The sequence below is a fragment of the Mandrillus leucophaeus genome, unplaced genomic scaffold, assembly GCF_000951045.1.
Source record: "Mandrillus leucophaeus isolate KB7577 unplaced genomic scaffold, Mleu.le_1.0 Scaffold250, whole genome shotgun sequence".
Lineage (NCBI taxonomy): Eukaryota > Metazoa > Chordata > Mammalia > Primates > Cercopithecidae > Mandrillus > Mandrillus leucophaeus.
In genome coordinates this window covers 3,064,237-3,090,238 of record NW_012102588.1, presented here as the reverse complement: position 1 = coordinate 3,090,238, position 26,002 = coordinate 3,064,237, and the positions used below count along the sequence as shown (strand labels likewise).

The following is a 26,002-nucleotide window of genomic DNA, read 5'->3' as shown; positions in this document are numbered from 1 at the left end:
GGAACTGCAAAGTGATGTCAAGTCAGTCTGGGGCAGCCATTTTGGGACACGAAGAGCTGAAGCTATGGAAGAGTAGAAATTATGAGCAAGGACAAGATAATTAGTAGAGAATGCACAGAATAGAGGCACAAAAAGTCTCATTTTTGTGACTATCTAGTGTCCAGCTCCAGAGTCCCGGATGTCTGGCCCAGCTGTATTGGGGTTCCTGTACTTGGGTTTCTGTGTGAGATTCCTGCTCACAAACTGCTTGAAATGCCTTAAGGAAAATATCATTCCCTGTAACAAAATGATCCCCAGTCTACAAGAAAACTATTTACTCAACTAACCATTGTATTTTAAATCTTTGTGTTCAATTGCAGTAAAGATGTTTTATTCACTGAAGGCAGAAGAGGGAATCATAAAATCATCCAGGCCTATTTTTAAAGCTAGGCCTATTTTTAAAGCTGGCCCTACAGATAAAACTGATTTTCTCCTTGGGTGGATGAATTACGGTGGGTAAAGAGCAGAGGATATATATGTGTGTGTGTGTGTGTGTTTATGTGTATTACAATGTATATATTTTGCTGCTGGCTTGCCCTCTGTTCCTTTCAGTACGCACGGGCATGTGTGTACACCTGCTGTGAGCCTACTTTCTGTCGCTGCTGGCTGATCTTGTCATGGTCCCATCCAGCCACAGGATTTGCAGCACACTCAGCTCTGGCTCCGTGCCTGCATTTCTCACACCCACCTTCATTTTTACCTAATACTTGCCCTTTCTTATCCTCTGCCCTAAGACCCCCTAGATCTATATTTTGTGCTTTCTGATCCATTAATCTTAAGCACCCTAATGAAAGTTCTATCCCGTAAGTTGCTTATCTCTCTGGAGAATATTAGCCCAAATCTTATAGTTGACCCTTAAATGACATGGATTTGAACTGCACAGCTCTACTTATGCAGAATTTTTTTTCAAACAGATAAAAAATACAGCATTCATGGGATGTGAAACATGCATATACAAAGGCCCAACTTTCTCATACCCAGGGGTTCCACAGAACCGACTTTGGGGACTTGAGAATGTATGGATTTTGGTATATGCAGGACAGGGTTGTAGGGTCCTGGAATCCATCCCCCATGTATACAAGGGACAAATGTGTATTATTTGACCTAAGATAATGAATTTCTGATACAGATTGCTGGAAGTTTCTTTCATTAATAGTGCCATATCTGAACGACGGATCACAGATTTTGAAAACAGCCCTACTGTATTTCTACTCACTCATGCAATATCCCAGAACCAAATGGTGTTTGATAAATGCCATTCACCTCTGAAGGGCTTCTTTCCCCAGCAGGAAGTCAGGCTTTCCTCTTGGGCACTACTATAGTATCCTGCTAAGACATCATAATGTACTGCAATTACTTGTTTTCATGTTTATTTCCTTTGAGACTGAGCTCTTTTAGAATCTTTTATAGATTCAGTGCACAGTACTGAGACTAAATATGAATTATAATAGGACCTTCCTTTTGTGGTTCTTAGGAAAATTAAATTAAGTGCATGTAAAGCATTTGCAGTGTTGTAGATGTCCGATAAACGTTAGCTGCAATTGTTACTAGTATTAATTTAATAAAACTCGTGCCCTTACACCCAGGTTTGTGTCTTGGCTATCTCTGTGGATGGTGTATCATGCAGAGACAGGGAACACAGGAGATGAAATTTAGGGGTTGGAGCAAAATAATGAGCTCATTTCTGGATACTGGCTTCAATGCTTGTGAAAACATCTGGCCACGAAGCTGGTATTGCCTTTGACTTAAAAAGGCTCCTAGCTGGGACTCAATACATGTTGACTAAATGAAAAAATGCTCATTCAATAAATCATTAATTCATCCAGGTTCTTGGCCCTGACTTAATCTATTTAAATAACTTTAAGGGAAGGGAATCAAAGCAAACAATGTTTAAAATGTATGCACCATTAGCACTATTAGGAGTGTCACAATACCCCAAAACTAGAAAACACTGATCCATGTTTCAAAATCCCTGTCACTGGAATTAATTACTGATTTGGTATTTTCTAATATGGGACTTTAAGGCCCTGTATGAATTACTGATGTTCACTGGGTAGCAATCAATTTTGAATTTATTGCTCAAACATTCAAGCTGACCACGAATGTTCCCTAAGAACAAGATGTCTTGATTTGCTGATTAACTCTTCTTGCCCATGATAATCCTTAAGTCTTTTCTCTTCCTTTTCTCTAAAAATACGATGATGAATGGGGAATATAAAAGAACAGATTGCATAGCAACCTATTTTCTCTGGGTCCATCAAAGAGAAGGGTCAAAACAGTGACCAAGTGGCAAGACTTAATAACAAAGCATTTGATGTAACTTTTCTTACCTGAAGGGCTACTGTAAATCCTTTGTATTTACTTATGTTTCTTCATTTCCATTAGTAACCCTTTCATGTTGCCACCATCCTTACTTTCTTTCTCAGGATTCTACCCTAACAACCTCAGTCCTTAAAACATATCTGTGCATTTTATTTCATAAGATTTTACTCGTAAAGTTGCATTTCAAAATGATCAAAACCATGCTCCCATTTCTAGATGAGTAAGACTTTAATTACAGAAAACAGCTCAGGTCTTTAACCAGTCAGGTTCTGTTGTGTGAAAGTCACTGAGACATCACTATGGAAACCACAGGTTGTAGCAGGAGGTAGTGCCAGTGACTCAGCAGGTGGAACAACTTCAAGGCAGTATTACCAAATGCCCTGACAAGATGGCAGGCAAACATCATACTACGGTTCATTCATTTTTTAGGTGGTATATAAACTGGGCTAAGGTACATTAGATTTTAGATAAGCCAAAACATGAGCAAGAAAAGCAGAAAAAGAGAAAGATCAGAGTTAAGTGGTGAAAGGGAAAGGTAAATAAATAAATAAATAAATAAATAAGGTAAACTTCCATTCTACCAACTTTGTAAATCACTTGAAAACTGGCCCAAGTAACTGGAATTGATTACTCAAGGGAAGGCTTTAAGAGAAGGATGCTCTTTTCTGTTAGGCTTCTTTTCAGTGCCTGTAAAGGTTAACATATTGCTACATGATGAAACAGCTTTCCTACCTGGAATTATTTCCCCTTAATTAATTATAAGCTGCTCAAAATTTGCAGTGGAAGACAAAGAGGATGAGTATGTTTTGGTCCTTCAGGGAAAACGGCTACTGATCACACGACCAACCTCCACCTTCTGAGAGATGTACATGGAACCATGGAGGAGTTGCTCCCAAAACCTGCAAGAGACAGATCTATGTGGTGCAAAAAGGTGGACGTTGGCAGATCTAGAAATCTGGAACAGGAAGCCCAGTTGACTGGCAGTCCTAGATGCCATCCGTCTGGATTCACCACTACATTAGCTGCAAGGCCCAGGGCTGCTCCCTGCCTTGGATGGCACAGTGATGGTATGAGTGCAAGCAACACAAACTCCTCTGGCTGGCAACTTTGGCTCGAGGACTCCCCATCAGCCTGGCCCAACCTTCTGTAGGACTGCATCAACAGTCTGAGATTCCTCCTACCAATCCTCCGTCCCTCTCTTATCACAGGTGTTAGGTTTACGGTAGTCTGAAGGCTCTCCCTGCCTACTCCTACTCCCTCCCCTTTGTCTTACACAAGTGAGTTCCTCCAATAAATCTCTTGCATGTCTAATACCATCTAGTCATCTGTTTCTTGAAGGGCTCAAACTGACAGAGGAGCTCACATTTATGAATCAGTATTTGCATATTCTTTGAAACCACACACAAACTAACAGCAATATAGGTGCACAGGTGAACTTCGTTCACCCTAAGAATCAAGTAATTTGAGTCCTACAATAGATCATCAGGCTGGACATGGTGGCTCACACCTCTAACCCCAGCACTTTGGGAGGCCGAGGTGGGTGGATCACCTGAGGCCAGGAGTTTGAGACCAGCCTGACCAACATGGTGAAACCCCATTTCCACTAAAAACAAAAATTAGCTGGGCATGGTGGCGGGTGCCTGTAACCCCAGCTACTCGGGAGGCTGAAGCAGGAGAACTGCTTGAACCCAGGAGGCAGACACTGTAGTGAGTCGAGATTGTGCCACTGCACTCCAGCCTGGGTGACAAGAGCAAAACTCAGTTTCAAAAAAAAAAAAATCATCAGAATTAAAAACTATGGTTGATCCCTTACCAGCCTTAAGAAAAATATATATCAGATATCCAAGAAAGCATAAAAAAAAGAAAAAAAATGCAGCTTAAGAAAGAAAATGTTACCAAAAGAGTTGAAATCTCCTGTGTACTGCACCCTGACTGCATCCTCCTCCCACTCTTAATTTTGATCTTTATCATTCCCGTGCATACTTCACATTTTTCCTATAAATGATACTGTACAGTCGGCCTTCCATATCTGTGGGTTCCTCACCCATAAACTCAACCAACTGTGGCTCAAAAGCATTTGGACAAAAGAAATTGCATCTGTACTGAATATGTACAGACTCTTTTTTTCTCATCATTATTCCCTAAACAATACAGTATAACAACTATTTATTTAGCATTTACATTGTATTAGGTATTATAAGTAATCTAGAGATGATTTTAAGTATTTGGGAGAATATGCAGAGGTTATATGCATATACTATGCCATTTAATACCAAGGACTTGGGCATCCTTGGATTTTGGCATCCACTGTAGGTCTTGAAATCAATCTCCCACAGATACAGAGTGATGACTGTATTCTTAACACATTCTTTTCTTTGGATTTTAAAATCTCATCTTTACTTACAATTTCCTAAAATTTGGATTTATACATATTTATAATAAAGTTTACTAAGTTGATGATGAAAAAAAACCTATGTCACACAGCTATTTAGGATTTAGTGAGATTGAAAATTATTTACCAAAATTAGGCCAAAGTTCCAATGCTGAAAGGAACTTTTAATATCTTAACTTGACCCAAATTAGATTATTATTTATAAAAGTTATATAAATGCAGGCTGATTGTTTTGAAAGAGTCAAAAAGCCAAATAGAAGCACTAGAAATAAATTCAGTTGTAAAAAATTGACATCATTATTCTAAATGTTATGTGGAATCATAGGAAGAAACATTGCAATCATTATTCAAAGTAATATTAAAGATAACGTAAGAGATGGTTTGGTCTTAAATGTCAATTTGAAGGTACAGTGTCTACAATAATGGATCAGAGAGAAAGAAAGTGTATCTGTAATAAAAACAAGAAAAAATGAGTTGCAAATACTGTATTCTACAATGAAAGAAGAATGTAGATTAAGGATAAAACAGATAGTCTTATCAACTAGGCCACCTTTAGGGATCATTTTTCAGGGTAGCTAAAAGGAGTAACAATAAAGCTCTACACATATAACTAAAATGTCTGCAATTAATCTAGTACCAGCACTTTTATTTGTAGAGTTCTCAAATCAAAAGTAACAAATAATTATACATCAGGATTGTTAGGAATACCAATTATTTTACAACTGCCACTATATGTTTCTTCTTCTCTGACACAATTGGCACAGATCCAGGCTTGCTGTGTTTAATACGATTCACTTCCCTAGAAATAAAATATACAAAATATAAGCAAGTTTATGAGAATTCATCTTAAAACTTTCTCAGAAAAATCAAAGCATTTTCTTTCACTAGAAAAACATCTATTTAAAAAAATAATTTCACAACGACAATAGGTGAAAGGAAGTTAGTACCAAGAAATCAACTTTACTTATTTAATTGCTTCTTATCCTATTTACCTAACAGGGTCCTTTACTAAGTCTAAAAACCTGCCACAGTTAATACAATTTCTAAAAGTGATTCTACCGCAACATCTACCCAAAGACAGAGAAATAATAGCCATTTGTATATTCTAAATGAAAAATAAAGACCTCTTAGAATTTCATGCATGACTTTAAGTATTTCAAAGAAAAGAATATTTCACAGGGGAAATGGTGGTAGTGGCAGTAGCTCTGCTCTATATCCAAAATGATAGATGTCATGTTATAATAAAGTATATTAGAAAACTTTTACTTAAGAGCTCTACTATAGATTAATTCTTTAACTTGGAAGTACACAAAATCTCTGAATTCCAGCTACATCAGAAATTATTTTTAAAACATTATTTACAATAATTTTTTAATATGAGCAAGTGTTTTCTTATTTTGGTAATTCATTTTCCTTGTTTGTCCTTTAAACATAATTCTCAAAAACAGGTAATGGAAATTCTCCCATTCTCAGATAGTCATTGCTTCCATTTATCGGGAAAAGGAAAAAGAAATGGCCTTCTGGGCCGGGCGTGGTGGCTCACACCTGTAATCCCAGCACTTTGGGAGGCTGAGGTGGGCGATCACGAGGTCAGGAGATTAAGACCATTTTGGCTAACATGGTGAAACCCCGTCTCTACTAAAAATACAAAAAATTAACAGGGCATCGTGGCGGGTGCCTGTAGTCCCAACTACTCAGGAGGCTGAGACAGGAGAATGGCATGAACCCGGGAGGCAGAGCTTGCAGTGAACTTAGATTGTGCCACTGCACTCCAGAGTGAGACTCCGTCTCAAAAAAAAAAAAAGGCCTTCTGTAGAAGTCTTCAAACACATCACTAATGTACCATTAAATAACAGCACATAAACTACTCCCTTGAATGGCAGTTGTTTGTTTTCGGTGAGATTAGAGCAGAAGTCAGAAAAGGGTAATAGATAGAGTCAAATGCCTCAAAACATACTTTCGTCGACGAGCTTCTTTCATGATGCGCTGTTCCTGAATCTGGCTGTAGATAGATTTTGGTAGATGTCGATGACGAGCTATACGTTTTATATGAGGATAATGCTGAAATTTCTCCTTCAATTTCTGGTTATAATCTTTGGCTGCTTTTTCTCGTGATGTAAGCTGAAAATACACATTTTAGTATCTTAATGAACAGTGTGTTGTTTTGCTTCAGTATAAAGAAACTAGAAAGCACCCTTTTCCCCCAAACCTAAACTTTTATGATATGCAACCAAAATTGCCAATGTACTTCTACACTTTACAAGGTTATATCAGTAACACTAGCTCTGCAAGCACTGAATTTCCTTTTAGGCAACACACTCGCCGTGTAGAATAGATGCCACCCAGTAGAAAGCAGCAGTGCTGAAGGAGTAGGGCCATGTGGATCACTGAGTTGAACCTTCCCTAGGCATCAATAACATAGAAAAGCATCTAAATCACTCACTGAAAATTTTGGGGGTGGGTAGGGAGGTGAGTTAAACATAGTGAAACAGAGAAGTAAAAATAAGTATCCAATTCCATAAGAACTAGCCTTTGTTTAACAAATGTTAAGGATGATATAATTTAGAGGAACATTTAATGATGGACCTAGGCACAATGCAATACTTATCAATCATTAAACTTAAAACAGAATTGCCTCTGATTTTCCTATCAGGGCTAAGTAGGAAATAATTCACACTTACTCTTTACTTCTTAAACTTAGTATTTATTTCTAATATAAACACTTTGTATGTTTCTTATAGAAAATATGGGACATTTAGAAAAACATCAAGAACAAAACAAAATCAACCATAATCCCCTATCCTGGAGGTAACTAGCCAGTGATAACACCTGCTATTTTTTCATGGAATCTTTTTTAAAGTCTGAAGCTTTCTGTATTTATTAAACATTCCATTGTGTCTTTGATATTAAAAGATCTCCCAGGGACTTGCAGCCTTTGAGTTGTGGGATGACTATTTCTCTAACAAAAGAGATACAAGCTCTTAAGTTCTGAGCTTCTAGTTCCTGCATCTTCTGTCCCTACCTCAAGCAAAACACAAAATACCAATAAGACTCCATATCATCAAACATCTGAATTAATAAAGGTATTCTGAAGGTCTTAAATGTCAATTTGAATGTACAGTGTCTCCAATAGATCAGAATGAAACAAATAATTATCAATACAACCTTGTCCATTTATTGCTAACTTATTTTTTTATCACAGCTATGTCAATTTGATCAAAATACCCAAAAATACCAAAAAGTAAATTTTCACAATGTAATATCTAATAAAATTAGAAATCAGCTTTATGACAAAGAAAATGAATTCTCTTACCACACCCAATTTTTCAGAAGCATTAGCTTTCCAAAGGCGAATGTTCATTTCATCAGATCCACACATAATATACTTGCTGTCGGAAGTCCATTTTACACAGATAACATGCTGCATTCTCTTTGTGTGATATACCTCCCTATAGAAAAGGAATTAAGTTAAAACCCTTTGGATTTTGGTACAGATTTTCTTTGAGTAACCACTGCCTATTAAGTATCAGGATATCATTTCTGAGTCCTATAGGAGTATAAAATAAAAATTCAAATCATTGTCAATGCATTTTTATTGAACCCAACTAATAACGTTCTGTGTTAAGTGCTGGGGTATTAAACAAATCTCCGCTCTCAGAGACCTTACTATCTAGTAAGAGAAATAAATATGAACAAACTAAGCAAAATCAGATGTACAGAAAAGTTCACAGAATAAAAGCATAAAATGCAAACAAAATATGATGTTCAACTGAGGTAACTTTGTAACAATAAGAAAGGACTTCATCTTAAAAGGCCTCTTCCCCGTATCAAATCAATTCAGGTCAACACACTTTTTTCTCCCTTCATTTTACTGAAAAAGAAAGAAATGCAATGGTCTTCAAAGAGTACCTCCTGATATGCTGAATCTAATGCCAGAATTTTGTTTTGGTTAAATTGTTTAAAAAGCTTAATTAATTAGACCAGCCTGGCCAACATGGTGAAATCCTGTCTCTACTAAAATTACAAAAATTAGCTGGGTGTGGTGGCACAAATCTGTAATCCCAGCTAGTCGGGAGGCTGAGGCAGGAGAATCACTTGAACCTGGGAGGTAGAGGTTGTAGTGAGCCAAGTTCATGACACTGTACTCCAGCCTGGATGACAGAGTGAAATTCTGTCTCAAAAAAAAAAAAAAACCAAAAAAAAACCTTAATTAAAGTGAGTTGATGATTTACATGTGTGAGAAGAAAGGGAGGGCTACAGAAGTGTCTGATAAGTTGAGGTAGGAATCATTTAATAAATGGAGATGTCAAATACCTATTAGGAAAAGCTGTGAAATATGCTAGCTAAATTCACAGGTGATACTATATTAGTAAGTGTTAAGAAGGGCATTAAAAAGCAAGTAAAATACAAGGTCAGAAAAAGTAAGATGAAACTTCTGGATAAATAAAATTTCTGTGTCTGGATTAAATTATTCAAAATGCAGAGTATATAAACAGGAAGGAAATAGGCTCAATAAACTATGCACAGTAAAAGAAAACTCAAAACAGAATGACTAAATCAAATATTCATACCTATAAAAAATATCTCTAAAGTAGGTAAGGTGTGGTGGCTCACACCTGTAATCTCAGTGCTTTGGTAAGAGGATTACTTGAGCCCAGGAGTTTAAGACTAGCCTGCGTAACATAGAGAGACCCCATACCTACTAAAGATAAATTTTAAAAATTAGCTAGGTGTGGTGCTGCTCAGGAGTCTGAGGTAGGAGGATCACTTGAGCCCAGAGGACAGGGGCTGCAGTGAGCCGTGTGGCATCACTGCACTCTAGCCTGGGTGACAGAGCCAGATTCCGTCTCAAAAAAAAAAAAAAAATCTCTCAACCATACTCACAAAACTAGTCTTTTACACTGTTTCTGATAGGTATGTTTTAAGCACTTTGATAAACCATAAGAAATTTATTTTTAAAAGATGATTAAAAAGAATGTCCTATTAAAATGAAAACTAGATGATAGACTGCTTTTTCTTCTCCCCCTCAATGCTCTGCTTTTGAAGACTCATTTCTTATAATCTCCATATACCTAAGAACCCTTTTTTCCAAAGCAGTATAATGCGTTTGAAGTAGGGAAATTCAATCAGGCTTCCATAACCATTAAACATAATCTGTTCATGCAGTAGACTGGTCAAATCCAATGGTTATTAGTCACTTAAGTAACTGAGAATCCTCCTCAATGGTAAACTATGCTGAGTTCTTAACTTCTAGATATGTTTATGTCTGCATATATTCTAAGTTTATTAAGCTCACCAAAAGTTCTACTATTAGGGCCCGGGCACGGTGGCTCAAACCTGTAATCCCAGCACTTTGGGAGGCCGAGATGGGCGGATCACGAGGTCAGCAGATTGAGACCATCCTGGCTAACATGGTGAAACCCCGTCTCTACTAAAAAAACACACAAAACTAGCCGGGAGAGGTGGCGGGCGCCTGTAGTCCCAGCTACTCGGGAGGCTGAGGCAGGAGAATGGCGTAAACCTGGGAGGCGGAGCTTGCAGTGAGCTGAGATCCGGCCACTGCACTCGGGCCTGGGCAACAGAGCCAGACTCCATCTCAAAAAAAAAAAAAAAAAAAGGTTCTACTATTAGGAGACAAATACATTTTTAAAGGCTTAAATTTTTTATATACACAGTCACACTAATTTTTCCATGTGAACACTATTAATTTACTTGTTTGTTCAGTAAATACTGAATGAACTTCCAACAAAAGCCTACTTTCAAATACTGACTTAACTGTAGTTTTAAAAAATTTACTCAAAATTTATTTTAAAAATAGTATGCTTTAGCCATTTTAAGGTCTTTTAAAGGAAAATATTTTTTAAATACAGATTATTCATCCAAGCACGAGTTATTTGATGTTTATAATGATAGCAAACAAACCACAGAAACAAATTAGAACTGGCTTTCCAGCAGATAAAGGCAAAGGTCAGAGGGAACACCATTTATATCTAAACACAACAGGACGTTAACACATATTAAGACTGTGATTACAAAACCTCCAAACGACATCAGGAGACAATTCCTTGGAAATGAAATAGAAGAACCCTTTTATACAATTTTGGAATAATGTGAGCTTTCTAGCTAGACCTAGATTCAGCTGTCTATGCTAGCTTTGGAATAATTCAGCCTGAACTCAGCTGCTGGCCCTTTGGAATCATAGGTCTGTTTTTTCTTTGTTCTCTTCTCATTCTTTGCGTCTACTTATGTATCATGTTGGAAAAATATTATCCTACTACCTTTGGAAGTTGTGGTGCCAAGAAATGATGGAGGACCATATTCTCTTGATTCTCAACCTTTTCCAGAGGTGTGAGAAAAATGAAAGCTATTAGTCTTGCCTTGGGCCTAAATGAATAATCCCAAAAAACCCCTCATGACAATTAGGAGAATATCAAGGCAGTGACAAAGGAAGCAATAGTCACATAGGAACACATAGCAGAAGCTCTACAACAGAAATGATGAAATGAAGATCAAAGTCATCAAAACACTCCTGTCAGTACGCTTCTAACTGAAGCACCTTCAAAATCAGATAAACAGTGATAATGACAATTATCTGCTGACAATGACGATACATGGTTTAGAAATTCATATGGCTTCCTCAAATTACAGTGGAAAAAGACACAAATATCACAAGTAAGACAGCAAAGAGTTAGATAAGTAGATTGGCTATGACCATAATCATCCAATTATCGTAATTTTTTGAGAAAAATTATTTCCATTTATTTGGATTTATTTTATGCATGCTTCTAGGAACACATCTAAAGCATTACTAAGGAACAATGAGAATGTGTGTAACAGCTCTTTGTAAACCATAATTCACTACACAGGGGGCTGTATCTGTACAGGACTTAAAGTCAGTCTACGAAGCGAAAACTAGAGAACAAAATTCCCCTTGCAAACTCTTTAAAATGCCATCATTTTCTGGTAAACTACCTCTATACAAAAATATGATATAATAGATGTATAAATAGATACTGTATTTAATAACATATAGTATGTAGTAAAGGGCCAAACTATACAAAACACAATACAAATATTAAATATTAGAATCACACTCAATGTGCTTACAGAATGAGACACACACACGAGACTATGGGACAGCTGAGTATTCAAATCTCCTACCTCTCATCAACCAAGCCATACACCTACTAAAGTAAAATCGAGGAGGATGGTCTTGACAATTTAAACTTACTTTTATTTCTTTTTTAATTTTTGGTTTGGTGTACAGAGTTGGATTTGACTAAGTAAAAAGTAACAAATGTATTATTACTAATTTTTCTTAAACTGTATTGGGGCAAAAAACTTTATTAAACTTCAGGTACCCTCTCAGAAAAGATAAATAATAATCAGGACAAAGAAAAATGAAACAAAAATAGTCATATGACATTTTGGTCAATGATAGACTGCATACATGATAGTGGTCCATTAAGATTATAATACTGGATTTTTACTGTACTTTGTCTATGTTTATATATGTTTACATAAACAAATACCACTGTGTTACAACTGCCCACAGTATTCAGCACAGTAACATACTGAACAGATTTGTAGTCTAGGAGCAACAGGCTACACCATATGACCACACAGCCTTAGGTGTGCAACAGGTTATACCGTCTAGTTTTGTTTCAGTGCACTCTATGATGTTCACACAATGATGAAATCGCCCAACAACTCATTTCTCAGAATGTATCCCCATTGTTGTGACCTAAGAATATAAATGGTTTACTGGTAGGCACATACCTGCTTCGACTTTTGTCTACAGGAAAGATTCGAATAGATTTATCGAAACTAGCAGACACAAACTCCTTCCCAGTGGGAGAGTAATCCACATCAAGCACTGCAGATACATGATCCATATGGACCATTACAGGAGTGTCCAGTGCACGCATATCAAAAGTATATAAGCTGTAAAAGAATTTTTAAATATTTGACACATTATTTCTAGAAAGATGCCATATGCAGTACTAAAAGATACCAGTGAAAACAAGACCCATATGCAAAACAATGCACATCTAAACAAAAAGCTCAATGCTGTACACAAGCAGGTGAGGGATAAGGAAAAATTTCAGCAGTTTTTATGATGCCTTAAGACTCCACTTACATATACACCGACACATTTTCCTCCTTATAAATCTCATTGTAGAAAATGTGGAAATTTCAAAAAAGTACACAGAACAAAAATTACCTTTAATTCTGCTACCCAGAGGCCAGTTATTTAGTGCAGCATAATTTTTTAAAAAACCTTTTCACCATACTATTTAAATGCATACTTTTAATGAAATTGAAATACTATGTAAAGCTCTATATTCTGATATTTCATGTAGCATATTAATGAGCATTACCCATGTTATTAAACAATCTTTGAAAGTATTTTAATGGCTGTATATATAAGTTCAAATAATTTATTTCCCTATATATTTTTATTATACTTGAAGTTCTAGGGTACATGTGCACAACGTGCAGGTCTGTTACATATGTATACATGTGCCATGTTGGTGTGCTGCACCCATTAACTCATCATTTACATTAGGTGTATCTCCTAATGCTATCCCTCCCCCCTCCCCCCACCCCACAACAGGCCCCGGTGTGTGATGTTCCCCTTCCTGTGTCCAAGTGTTCTCATTGTTCAATTCCCACCTATGAGTGAGAACATGTGGTGTTTGGTTTTCTGTCCTTGCGATATTTCCCTATATTTTAATAGTTTCCAACGTTTTATTATAAATAATGCTTAATAAAATCCCAACGTTTGGATTTTTTGCTGTATTACTCGTCTTTTATTGCCTTTAACTGGAAGATGTCACTTAATTTCAAAACATCAATAAAGGTTAAAAAAAAAAGCTTCAATTACTGTGGTTTGGTATTGCTAGTTAATGAGAGTCTAATTGAGCTTCTTTTATTATTTTAAGACACCAGGGTCTTGTTCTGTTGGCCAGGCTGGAGTGCAGTGGCCCAATCACAACTCACTGCAACCTCAAACTCCTGGACTAAACCTATTTTTAGCAGAAAGTCATAAAAGATGCTTTTAGTTGGCACCACTAAAACATCATATAATAAATCCTTTTATGAGCTAATACTACTTTTTTGCTTTCAAATCTATATAGTGGAACATAAAACAATACAGAAGATCTAAAGTTCAATCCACCAACAACCTTCTGCCTTGTTAAAAAAAACATGTATTAAGAATCTATCAAAGGCATAACACTGTAATAAATGCTTTGTGGAAAAAAAAGAGAAGACACTCTTTCCTCCCTGGGAGATTAATCTCCCTGCTTTAATATCTTAAAAAGGGGATAACGTGCATGTCCCACCTACCTTATATGGATACTGAAAAGATAACCATAATTTTTCTTCCGTCTGATTGAATAGTGATAGCTGATGACTACATGAGTATCAGCTACCTGATACTCACTGCAATACAAACATTGCAGGCAGATATTTTCATCTCCATTAAAACATGTATGCTTCAGTCATTATTTATAAGATCTACATCAAACATCAGCCAACTTCTTCTGTAAAGGGCCAAATGGCAAACATTTTCAGGCAAGTGGGCCATAAGGTCTCTGCTGCAACTATTCAACTCAGGCATTATAGCACAAAAGCAGCCATATCAAATATATAAATACGTGGGTGTGACCATATTCCAACAAACCTTTATAAAAACAGGCAACAGAAAGGATTTGGTCCACTAGTTGTTTACTGTCCTTGGTCTACATCATTCTAAATACTGACAAAATAAATACTTTTCTAAGAAGTTCTTCTCCAATTTGGAAAACTTTTTAAAGCTAAACAAATGAGTTTTCAAACTTTATAGGTATACCTACCTAGTGGTATATATTTTATTAGTACGACTTATACAATTAAGCCATTCCTGATAGAAATACACAAGTTTTTAAAAGAGGGAAACTTACTTATAATCTTCATTTGCTGCTGTAAAAATGAAAGCTTCCATAGGGTTCCAACAGATTGTATTTGTTCTCATATCTAAGATAACCTGAGAAAGGAAGCATATACTATCCCATTACCATGAAATTAATTACCTCTAAAATGGATGAATTTCCCACTTCCTTTCGCTTTTTTCCCCCACTGATTTAAGCAAATATTTCATAAACACCTATTATGTGTAAAGTATTCAGCTCAGTGCAATGGGAAGAGAAAGCAATCAGTAATTGCTTCTTAAATACACAGGCATAGTAGTAAATATAAAAACAGAAATGATTAACTCCCAGTCCCCTAATCTCAAACAACTTATAGTTTAGTCAGAAAAATGTGACACATAATAAAAGTTAAAATATAAACAATAAAGTAACAAATGACTAAGTATCAAATTAGGGGCAAAATGGTGAGCTTAGGGTTAACATAGAGAACTGTTTCTAAAGACAAGTATGATTTGAACTGACCTGTGAAGGATCAGTAATTCAGTGCTTCTCAATGGGAACACTATTGGCATTTTGAGCAGGATTATCTTTTGTTGTGTACTGACTATCCACTGTAGGATGTTTTGTCACTCAGGGACCTCCCACTAAATGTCCCTCTTGCATTCCCAGAACTGTACCTGGTAGGGGACTACAACCCCTGATTAAGAACTACTACATTTATGAGAGAAAGGATAAAAGAAACACTGATAGACTAGTCGAGCAAAGAAGCAATACAAAGTAGCAGTGTTTAACAATCCCTACATCTGTCAAAGTGACCTACATGTAACAAACTCCAATTCCATGTTACCTTACTGACTAAAAGAAATAAATGAGTTGCAAATTAGAACCAGATTTCAGAGCACCTTGAAAGCCAGGCTACATTTTCTTCAACCTAAAATTAATGGAGCTCCATTAAAAACTGAGAATGTGCAAAGCAGGAGGCAATAATAATGAAAAATAAACTAAATTAAAAAAAAAAAACCAGAATGAGTGTTAGGTAGGTGGGAGGGGGCAGAAATGACCATTTATTAAACTAGTACCTCATGTCAGCATTCTGCTAAATGCTTAAAGTATCATGTTTTATTCTTGGCAAAGTGCTGTGAGATAGTTATTAATACCACCACTTTACAGGAGAAACACAGATTAGGTTAACTTGCTTAAAGTCTAAGACCAAAGTTCGTACAGGATCTTCCCATTAAATCACATGAATGAGTGAAATGATGTAAGTGGTACTTTGGAAAGATTTATCATATTTATCTATTTCAAACTTCAATGAATGTACTCTCCTAGTATCTCCAGTTTATTACCTGTTGTAAAAATGATTTAGGAATAACAAAAGCAAGTATTAAAAGCATTTCTTTTCTATGTGGACTATGAAAACAGACTTGTGGCATCTGAATGATGTCCAGCCCTGTCACTCAAAATTCTAGTACCTGAAATAAACTTTACACCCTTTTACTTACAATGGCACTCCTTTCCTTACTTATAGACAGTAGGCCTGTCTCCCGCTTGAGAGTTAGCTTAAGGTTGTATTATTAGCTTTGATATCTAAGTCCTGAAATTACTACTTTAGAATTGTTAGGAAATCTGTTACTTTGAACAGGATAGTGCTTGCCTAGATGTCAAACTAGTATTGATCAGCATGTAACTGAACAAAAAAAAAGCTGGTTATGTGAATGAGTTCTAAAACTTTCTGGAATAAAAACTGTATATGTCATATGATAATCATGGGGCTTGAATTTTATTGAATATTATTTGAATATTATTACATGGTTAAGTAATGGGATGCAATACCCTTAAGAACTTTCAATTCAGTAAGTATTAATTAGAGGTGTAAAATGTACTGGCATCATGGAAGACACAAGGATGACGGCTAGGATACAATACCTAGTAGAAATTTAAGAGTCTCTAAAAAGCAATGAGGAGCTGAAAGAACATGGCTATCATCATGGAGAGTTCTAAGAACATCTGTATAAAACATTTTTTTAATTCTGAGAAAATATTTGCTCCATATTTTTAGTCACTCTATTTACAGAGGAATATATAATACCAACTGTATGAAGCAAAAGTCAAAACTGAAACTCACCTTTTTCAAAGGAGTAGCTTGCCTCATATCGTACAGTACTATATTCCTGTCAGATGCACAACTTCCCAAGAGAAAAGTCTAAAAACAAGTAAAACAATCACCAGTTAAAAGCCAGACCTGGCAGCAAACCACATCCATTCAGTAAACAAATTATTTAATTGCCCTTAATATTTATGTTAAAAAACAAAGTCCATTTTAAGAGGGTACAATAAATTATCCATAATCTCAGCAACTTAAACCAAGTATTTTCATTGTAAAATCCCCATGCTTGTATTTTATTTTATTTATTTATTTAAAGACAGAGTCTTGCTCTGTCACCCAGGCTGGAGTACAGTGGCACAATCTTGGCTCACTGCAACCTCTACCTCCCAGGTTCAAGCAATTCTCATGCCTCAGCCTCTGGAGTAGCTAGGATTACAGGGGTGCACCACCACAATGGGCTAATATTTTGTATTTTTAGTAGAGACAGGGTTTCACCATGTTGCCCAGGCTGGTATCGAACACCTGACCTAACGTGATCCACCTGCCTCAGCCTCCCCAAGTGCTGGAATTACAGGCATGAGCCACCATGCCCGGCCCCCATGCATGTATTTTAGATGTCAGGGATGATAACGTACAGATATTACTATGTTCTAATTTGTAATAAAATGTATTTTACTTATCCACTCTTCAACTTAAGACTTGTTTCCTGTTTTTTACTGTTATAAGTAATACTTCAATAAACATTCCCCCCCCCATATTTATCTCTTTTGAATTATTTCCTTAGGATAAAATTTCACGAATGACATTACTGAATCAAAAGGTATGAACAACTTTATAGCTTTTGATATTTAGGGCTAATTATTTTCCAAAGAGCTGTACCAGTATACACTACAATGTGGGATACGCCCATTTTAATGCAACTGGGCAGCACTGGGTAGTGTCATTTAAAAGTTAATATCTGTGTGACAGTATTTCCTAGCTGTATAAATTTGTTTTATTAGTAGTTAAATGTTCCTTTAACTCTCTATAAATTAGGCCTGTCTTTTGTCCAACTGTTTGAAGATTTTTCTAATTATTTTATTTTATTTATTTATTATTATTTTTTTTTGAGATGGAGTCTCACTCTGTCGCCCAGGCTGGAGTGCAGTGGCCGGATCTCAGCTCACTGCAAGCTCCGCCTCCCGGGTTCCCGCCATTCTCCTGCCTCAGCCTCCCGAGTAGCTGGGACTACAGGCGCCCGCCACCTCTCCCGGAGACAGGGTTTCACCATGTTAGCCAGGATGGTCTCAATCTGCTGACCTTGTGATTCGCCCGTCTTGGCCTCCCAAAGTGCTGGGATTACAGGCTTGAGCCACCGCGCCCGGCCTAATTATTTCATTTGTAAGTCAATTAAAAATGTGCATGGTACTTACATAACCCCTTGGCATTAAGTAAAAGTAAGCCCTTTATCATCCAGTGGATCCCTGAAACCCTCTCTCTGTAGCATCATTCCTCCTCACTCACGGCTCCTGACACTCACAACTATTGGCTTCTGCCTACAATTACTTCCTATTGCAAGTATGGGGGCTGCAAGAAGAGCTATTTACTAAATAGTTGCATGGCCAGCTAACTCCTCCTACTGTTTGTACACAGTTCAAATAACACATCATAAAGCTAATGTTATGATCACGATTTCCTCTCAGTTCTTTCTGAAAGCCTGCTATCTTAATGGCTGCTTTTCGGAGACTTCCCTAGTGAGGTCCCTCAACCTTTCTTGGCTTGTTATGTCAATGTCACCTCAGGGTCTGACCAGGTTCCATTTCTAAAAAGAAAGACTTTGAACAAAGCAAAACAATCTACTTAGACCAAATGCCAGCTTTCACACTGTAAAACGTGCCAATGATCAGCATAAACTTTTGGCTTTACCAGAATTCTACGCTTCAATATTTTTAGAGAAAATTAATTATTAATGATTAGAGGAGACATACAAATACACTCCATTTGTTCACAGCAACATGCCCTTTCCATTAAATTTAAAATAGGGTAAGAGACATGCACAACATTTATTTTTACCAGTAAGTTCATAAGGTTAATAGTAATTAAAAAAAAAACAAAAAAACAGCTGAACAAATACAGCTGTTATACAGGCAAGTTTGAAAAACACGGTCACTAGGTCATCCCTAATAATTATGATTTTAGAATTGGTGATCAGCTCTTCTGATACAGATGTTCACCAAAACAGAGAAGCAAAAGACTTTTTTGTTCCTCTAAATAGTAAGAACCAGTGTCTGTTTGGGTTTTGTTTGTGTGTGTTTTCTTTTTTTTTTTTAGTAAGTAATACCATCACCATCTTCAATTTGGAGAGCACTTTTAAAAAATGCTCACATATGTTATCAACTTTTACAGCTGGTCCTGCTCTGCAAGGGTAGCTGCCTTTCCATGCATGCCATTTCTCTCTTCTACAACCAAGGGGAACATAAGGAAGGAAGACGGAGGATAGAATGAGAAAGATGTAACAGAGACAGATACTCCAGACCAGGCATCAGAAAACTTTTTCTGTAAATGGACAGAGAGTAAGTATTTTAGGTTTTGTGGGCCATATGGTCTCTGTGGCAATTACTCAACTCTGCCATCATAGCACAAAAGCAGCTACCAACAATATGTACTCAAGAGAACATGGCCGTCTTCTAGTAGAGCTCTATTTACAAAAACAGGCAGCGGGGCCACATGTGGCTCACAGACTAGTTTGCCAACCTATTCTAGACCTGTAGCCTCTCTAGAAAGTGTGTGTGTGTGAGCATGTGGTAGTTGCAGGAAGAGCGTCCTCTGACTTCTCAGCAATTCCTCAAGGCCAAGCTCACATCGCACTGCAGTATCTCATTTTCCAGTACATCATACAAACAATTTTTATACCTATTTTGACTCAACCTTACTTCCTACCCTTTATCAGGTTGAGTCTTTAAGAGTATACACTTGCATATTAGGATTTTTCTCTCATACTACCTAAAATGGTAGCCTCCCAATAACTGCTAAAATTGGTTTATATATGCTGTGATTGCCTTTTCTTTCAGCAGGAAAAAAGTATCCCTACTGAGTATTTTGGACAATCAGTTCATCTACTGTTATGTATTAAGAAAAAGTTCAGAGAAAGATCTGGAGTCCAAGGGCTAGCTTAGCCTTCAGGACAGCCTCCATTCCTAAATTCAGACCTAAACAGACAATATGTAGTGGCCAATCTCCAACTCTTCCCTTAGGCCTGGAGGAACTGGGAATCACAATTCAGACTTCTCAGCAAAGAAAAATATAACTATAACTAATTACCATGCAGTTCAACAATAATCACAAATGTTTTTATGAAGCATTGGTACCTTACCAACTACAAATAGACAAAATGATGTCCAATGCTCCTTCTGACCGCCAAGCGGGGTAGAAAAATTAACATTTTCCTAAATGTAAAATGACATAATCTATGGCACGTGAGGTTGAAGGCATGAGTAAAACTAAAGTTAAAACAGGACTATATTTACTTGGATTTTACCCCAATGGGGAAATGCACACACCACTCCTCTAACAATGCTTAACTCTAGTATCTGGGACTAAACTGCTGGGAAACATGTTGGGATTTGAGCAAAGGTATCAGAACTCATATACAATCAGGAAAATTGACAAAATGCCAAAACAACATTAAAATTCAGACGTTTCTATCATACATTCAAAAGTTTCCTAAACAGAACTGAAATTATTAAGCAATAATAAGGAAACAAAAAGCAAAACATACTTTAAAAAAACACATTACCTCAACTGGGTTAAATTTAACACTACTTATACTGTCAAATCCCCAGGTCATTGAACATATGGGATTAGTTCTTTGTTCATCCCAAATGTCTACTTGCTGTCCACATGTGGCAAAAACAGCTTCTTTCCAGTGATGATCAATCCCAGTATAGACTGTCTTTAAAAGCAAAAAGATTGTTATGAAGAGGATTGTTTTCATTACCAATTCAAATCTGCAGAATATTTTAAACATATTTATCTACACTATCTTTTTTTGAAAAAAGTCCTGTTCACAAGGAAACTTCTTTGAAGTCCTTACTTAAAGGAGGAAACAATACCATAAAGAGACAAGACATTTTAAGAATGAAACCAATTTTGTTTTAGAAATTACTAACGTGTTTCCAACTACAAATTATCTCTACCTCATACTCATACCCCATTCCCCTATCCCTTTAAGAACATTTAGAACTTCTTGAAACCTAAAGCAGAACCTATATATTATATACTAACTATAATATTGAAATGACAAAGTGATTTTTAAAATGTATATTTAGTTTAAAGATTAAATCTAATTTTGGAATTGTTAGGTGAATATAAAAATGTAAACATTATAAAACATGGATAGGCCAAATGTTCTAAATTATTCTTAAGATAAAACTAAACCATCCATCATCTGATTTGCAGAATAATTTGGTAGAAACATTAATAAGATTTATACATGATGCATAATACTATTAAATTTCTTCATTTCCTAAAGGAGTCTTTCAACTAAGAAATTCTGAGTTTTGTGTAAGATCTATGATGATATAAACCGGACAAGCTGAAGCATTTTCTGAACGTCTATCTTTTTCTCCATGGTCTTGCTATAGGAAATGTTTTGTATTCTCTAGCTAAAAACAGAAATCAAACTCTACTACAACGAATACCAAAAAAAAAAAACTGTTAAAATTCTTTAGCATCAAAGGACCTTAGCTGCATTAAATATTGCGTAAATGGGTCAACAATTACAGCCTGAAGTCTTTCGTTTCTTATAGGCATCTTCTTCCCCATCTTTGGAAATTATAACTATAAAATAATTTTAAATAAAAGAATTTTAATAAGCAAGCTATTAGTCAATTTACTTTTGTACCTTTCCTAATATCGTATGTAATGGCTCTTCCTCCTCTCCATAGCCTGGCCCATCCATTTTCCACTGCTTCACAGTTTTGTCATCACCAACCTAGAAATATATGTTTTATTATGATGATGATAATGAACAAGTTATAAATTAAAACTTGCCAACACATATATCAAATTATAACTATCTTGTTTTAAAAAGATAACATACCATATCATTCCAGTATACTTATTGATGCATTTATATCCCACCTTGTTTTAGTAGAGATTTGTGACAAATATATAAAGTACATAAAACTAAAAATATAATGAGTAGAGCAAAAGAAAAACAAGAACAGGGGCAAAGTTAGGTCATGCATATTATGATAAACATGGCATTTCAACTTAGAGAAAAAATGGATTATAAAAAATGGTATTATAATATCAGGTTAGTCATTTTAAAAAATTGAGCCAATTTGATGCCTACATGAAAATAAAATTCCAGGTAGTTTTAAATGTAAAAAATAAAATGAAAAACATGAAAATACTGGAGAGAAGGCATTGTTATAATACTGAAGTAGATAAAGTCCTTTTCTGCATGAACTGCAGAAACTACTAAGTCAGTGGTTTTCAAACTGAACTTTGGGCCTCTGGAGGACCCTGATAACTTTTCAGGGTCCACACGGTCAAAACTATTTTCATAATGTTAGTAAAGACATAGTTTGTCTTTTCACTGTGCTGACAGCTGCATAAATAGTAAAAAAGCAACAGTGAGCTGAACTGTTGGCACGTTAGCCCAAATCAAGGCAAAGCAACCAACTATGGTAATTTAGACATGGGTATTTGGCAGACATGTTCAAGCTATCAGGTGAAACAGACTACAAAACAGAACATATAATATAGTTTGAGGTTGAAAACAAAATCATAAATGTGGTACTATATAACTACATATATACCAAACTGCTAGTTTTAACTTAAAATCTTACATTTATATATTAGATACAATCTATATCCACTTTTTGATAAAAACATTAACAAAGATATATTTATCTATGGGAAGAATATGAATGTAGCTCTTTCCTTGCAGCAAATTCAAAAAGGAAAACACTTCTTGCAAAACACTTTACAGTGCCCATGAGATGAGAACAGATAAGTGATCAGGAAAGGTTTTGGTACGAAGATTACACAGGGATGTCTTTTGTTGAGGATACCAATGAACAGAATCCTTAACAACATCCTTGTAATAGACAAAAAGTATTTAATAGGGCTACATCTCATTAACAACTCTGAATCTGAGCCACTGGCACTATAAACTCAATTCTAGAAACCTGATTCTACCGGGAGAATGTAAGATGTAATCTAGGTACCAGGTCTTGACTGACCTGGCTTGACCCAAAGAGACATTTTAGCACCTACAGAACACAGGGTAAACTGTGTCCCCAAGCATCCCATTCCTAAAGACAGCATCCCTCCATCAAGTTTCTGATAGTGTCTGCAAGCTCAAGACTGAATTTCCTTGTAAATGACCAAGATGTTCTGCAGTCTATTGAGTACAAACCTCAGCAGACCACCAATTCTGGGAAAGGTTTTCTCATTTTATAGAAATGAGTAGCCAAACAAGAACATGTGCCTGGCTACAACAACATCTCATCTCCAGGCTGGTTATGCTGAAGAAGGAACTGTTGGTATCATAAATTGGGATATCTTAGTGAAGTTCATGTAATAAAAGTTTATGTTTTGCAACACTGTGTACTAAATTTTTTAAAAACATTCTTAAAGTTGTACCAGCAAGTAGTCTTCACGTGTCTTATCTTTGACAAAGCACACATTACTCAAAAATATCTTTATGGCTGGGCGCGGTGGCTCACGCCTGTAATCCCAGCACTTTCAGAGGCCAAGGCGGGCGGATCACTAGGTCACGAGATCGAGACCATCATGGCTAACAGTGAAATGCCGTCTCTACTAAAAATACAAAAAAAAAAGGAAAAATTAGCCAGGAGTGGTGGTGGGAGCCTGTAGTCCCAGCTACTGGGGAGACTGAAGCAAGAGAATGACATGAACCCGGGAGGCAGAGCTTGCAGTGAGCAGAGATCGTGCCATTGCACTCCAACCTAGGCAACAGAGGGAGAGAGACTTCATCTCAAAAAAACAACAAAAAAATCTTTTTGAAAAAGGGAGAAACAATGAACTGAGCATGGTGACTCATGCCTGTAATCCCAACACGGGAGGCTGAGACAGGCTTGAGCCCAGGAGTTCAACACCAGCCTGGGCAATATAGCAAGATCCTGTCACTTTAAAAAAATAAAGTGGGGGAAATAAGTGGTGAATATGAAACATTTTCAGTCTTTATTCATTTCTTAAAATGTTTTTATCTAATTTACCAATAAAAGTTATATATATTTATGATGTACAACATTGTGTTTTGATATATGTAGGCACTGTGGAATGGCTAAACCAAGCTAATTAACATATCTATTACCTCACATACTTATTGTTTGGTGGTGAGAACATTTAATTCACTTTCATAGCAGTTGTCAAGACAGCATATTGTTATTAACTATAATCACCACGTTGTACACTTTCTATCCATTTGAAAATTTGTCTCTTTTGACCAACATCTCCCCAATCTCCCTCCCTCAAAGCCCCTAGTAATGACCATTTTACTCCATTTCTATGAGTTTGACTTTTTTAGATTCCACACAAGTGAGATCACGTGATATTTGTCTTATTTAACTCAGCATCATGTCCTCCAGGTTCATTCATGTATGCTGCAAGTTACAGGATTTCCTTCTTTCTGAAGGCTGAATAGTATTCCTGTGTGCGCGTGTGTGTACTTTTTTAAAAAATGCATTCATCCACTGCTGGACACTTCAGGTTGATTCCATATCCTGGGTATTGTGAATAATGCTGCAAATGAGCCTTTATTCATTTTAAGCATTAAAATAAATAAATAAATAAAAAATACACTAAGTCTTCTGGCTGAGCTATTAATCAATATATCCAAAAGAATAACCAAGTGTAAGAAGCCTTAGTTGCCATCCATTCCCACTTGCCAACCAATTCCTTGCACAACATTGGGCTTGCAGAGTCAGGCAGCTTATCTGCACCCCTCTAGTGAAAAGTAACTGAATGCTTTGCAAGGAAGCCTATTCTGCTTTTTGACAGCAAATAAGTTTTTACACCAAAACCAAATCTTTTAACATTAACACCTATTTCCAGTGCCCTCTATGGAGCAACAAATTAGTCTATTTTCTTTTTCACATGACAATCTTTGAAACTGTAGCTATCAGGTTTCCCAGAAGTCATCTTTTCCCTTTATTATTCTCTTGTAATCTGGCTTCTGCACCCAGCCAACCTAGAGTGCAACCTACACTTTATAACTCAGTTCAACCTGCTTTTTAAAAAGTCACCAGTAAATCAAGAATAAGGAAGATCTATTTGACTGATGAGTGCATGAGTATACAAAAACTGTTGTATAGGTAGGTCAAAACACTTAGAAAGACATACACCAAACTAACAGTGTTAGAAGTGAAAGACTAAAATTACATGATCTTAACTTTCTATTTTTTACATCTCTACATTCCTAAAATGTTTTTCTCAGTCTTTATTTCTCATTATTCTTTATAGTAGTTCACACAACTGACTATTCCTTCCTCCTAGGACACTATGCTCATTCAGATTCTTTGAGCTCTCTGGATACTCCCAGAGTTTTCCCAGTTCCCAGAGGTGGGCATTCCCCAAGCTACATCCTTGACATCTTTGTATTTCTATATTTTCCTCTTCATTTCCTCCCAATGATGCCGTACTATGGCTTCAATGAATAATTCTGTATTGATGATGTCAAGTTCAGCTCTGACCTCCCTCCTGAGCTCCAGACCTGATGATAGACATCTTCACTCGAACAGCCCATGAGCAGCCCAGTTTGTCACATCATATCCTTCCCAATGCCACCCTTCCAAACTTCCTAATGCTCCTCAGCAACAGGAACCAACCTCTTCCCAGGCACCTCTCAGTTGTCAAACCTTTCAATCCTCCAAAGTGTTTCTAAATCCAACCACTGATTTCTAGTTTTCAGTCTCCATAATAAGGTAGCCTCTTATTATTGCCTACCAAACTATTAAAATGGCTTTCAAACTGATCACTAACTGCTGTCAAATTATTTAACTCAAAGCACAACTCAGATTTTGTCGTTCCCCTTGTTAAAAAAGACCTCCAATGAACTTGAACTGGTATTTGTACACCAATGGTCATGGCAACACTATTCACAATAGCCAAAAGGTGGAAACAAATCAAATGCTCATTGATGAATGAACAGATAAAGAAAATGTGACATATACAATGGAATGTTATTTGGCCATAAAAAGAAAGGAAATTCTGACA

The 26,002-nt window shown here is 36.4% G+C and overlaps 1 protein-coding gene across 1 annotated transcript in view; it reads right to left on the bottom strand.

Annotated features, from left to right (window-relative positions):
* Nucleotides 1-4,899: 4,899 nt before the first annotated feature.
* The window catches only part of DCAF13 (DDB1 and CUL4 associated factor 13), a 27,230-nt gene continuing 6,127 nt past the window's right edge, over nt 4,900-26,002 (bottom strand). Inside the window, 8 exon segments of the mRNA XM_011983507.1 lie at nt 4,900-5,552; nt 6,711-6,874; nt 8,067-8,202; nt 12,533-12,697; nt 14,701-14,783; nt 16,793-16,870; nt 20,550-20,705; nt 21,657-21,746. Of these exon segments, the coding sequence (XP_011838897.1) occupies nt 5,465-5,552; nt 6,711-6,874; nt 8,067-8,202; nt 12,533-12,697; nt 14,701-14,783; nt 16,793-16,870; nt 20,550-20,705; nt 21,657-21,746 (960 nt within the window). The 3' untranslated portion in view covers nt 4,900-5,464.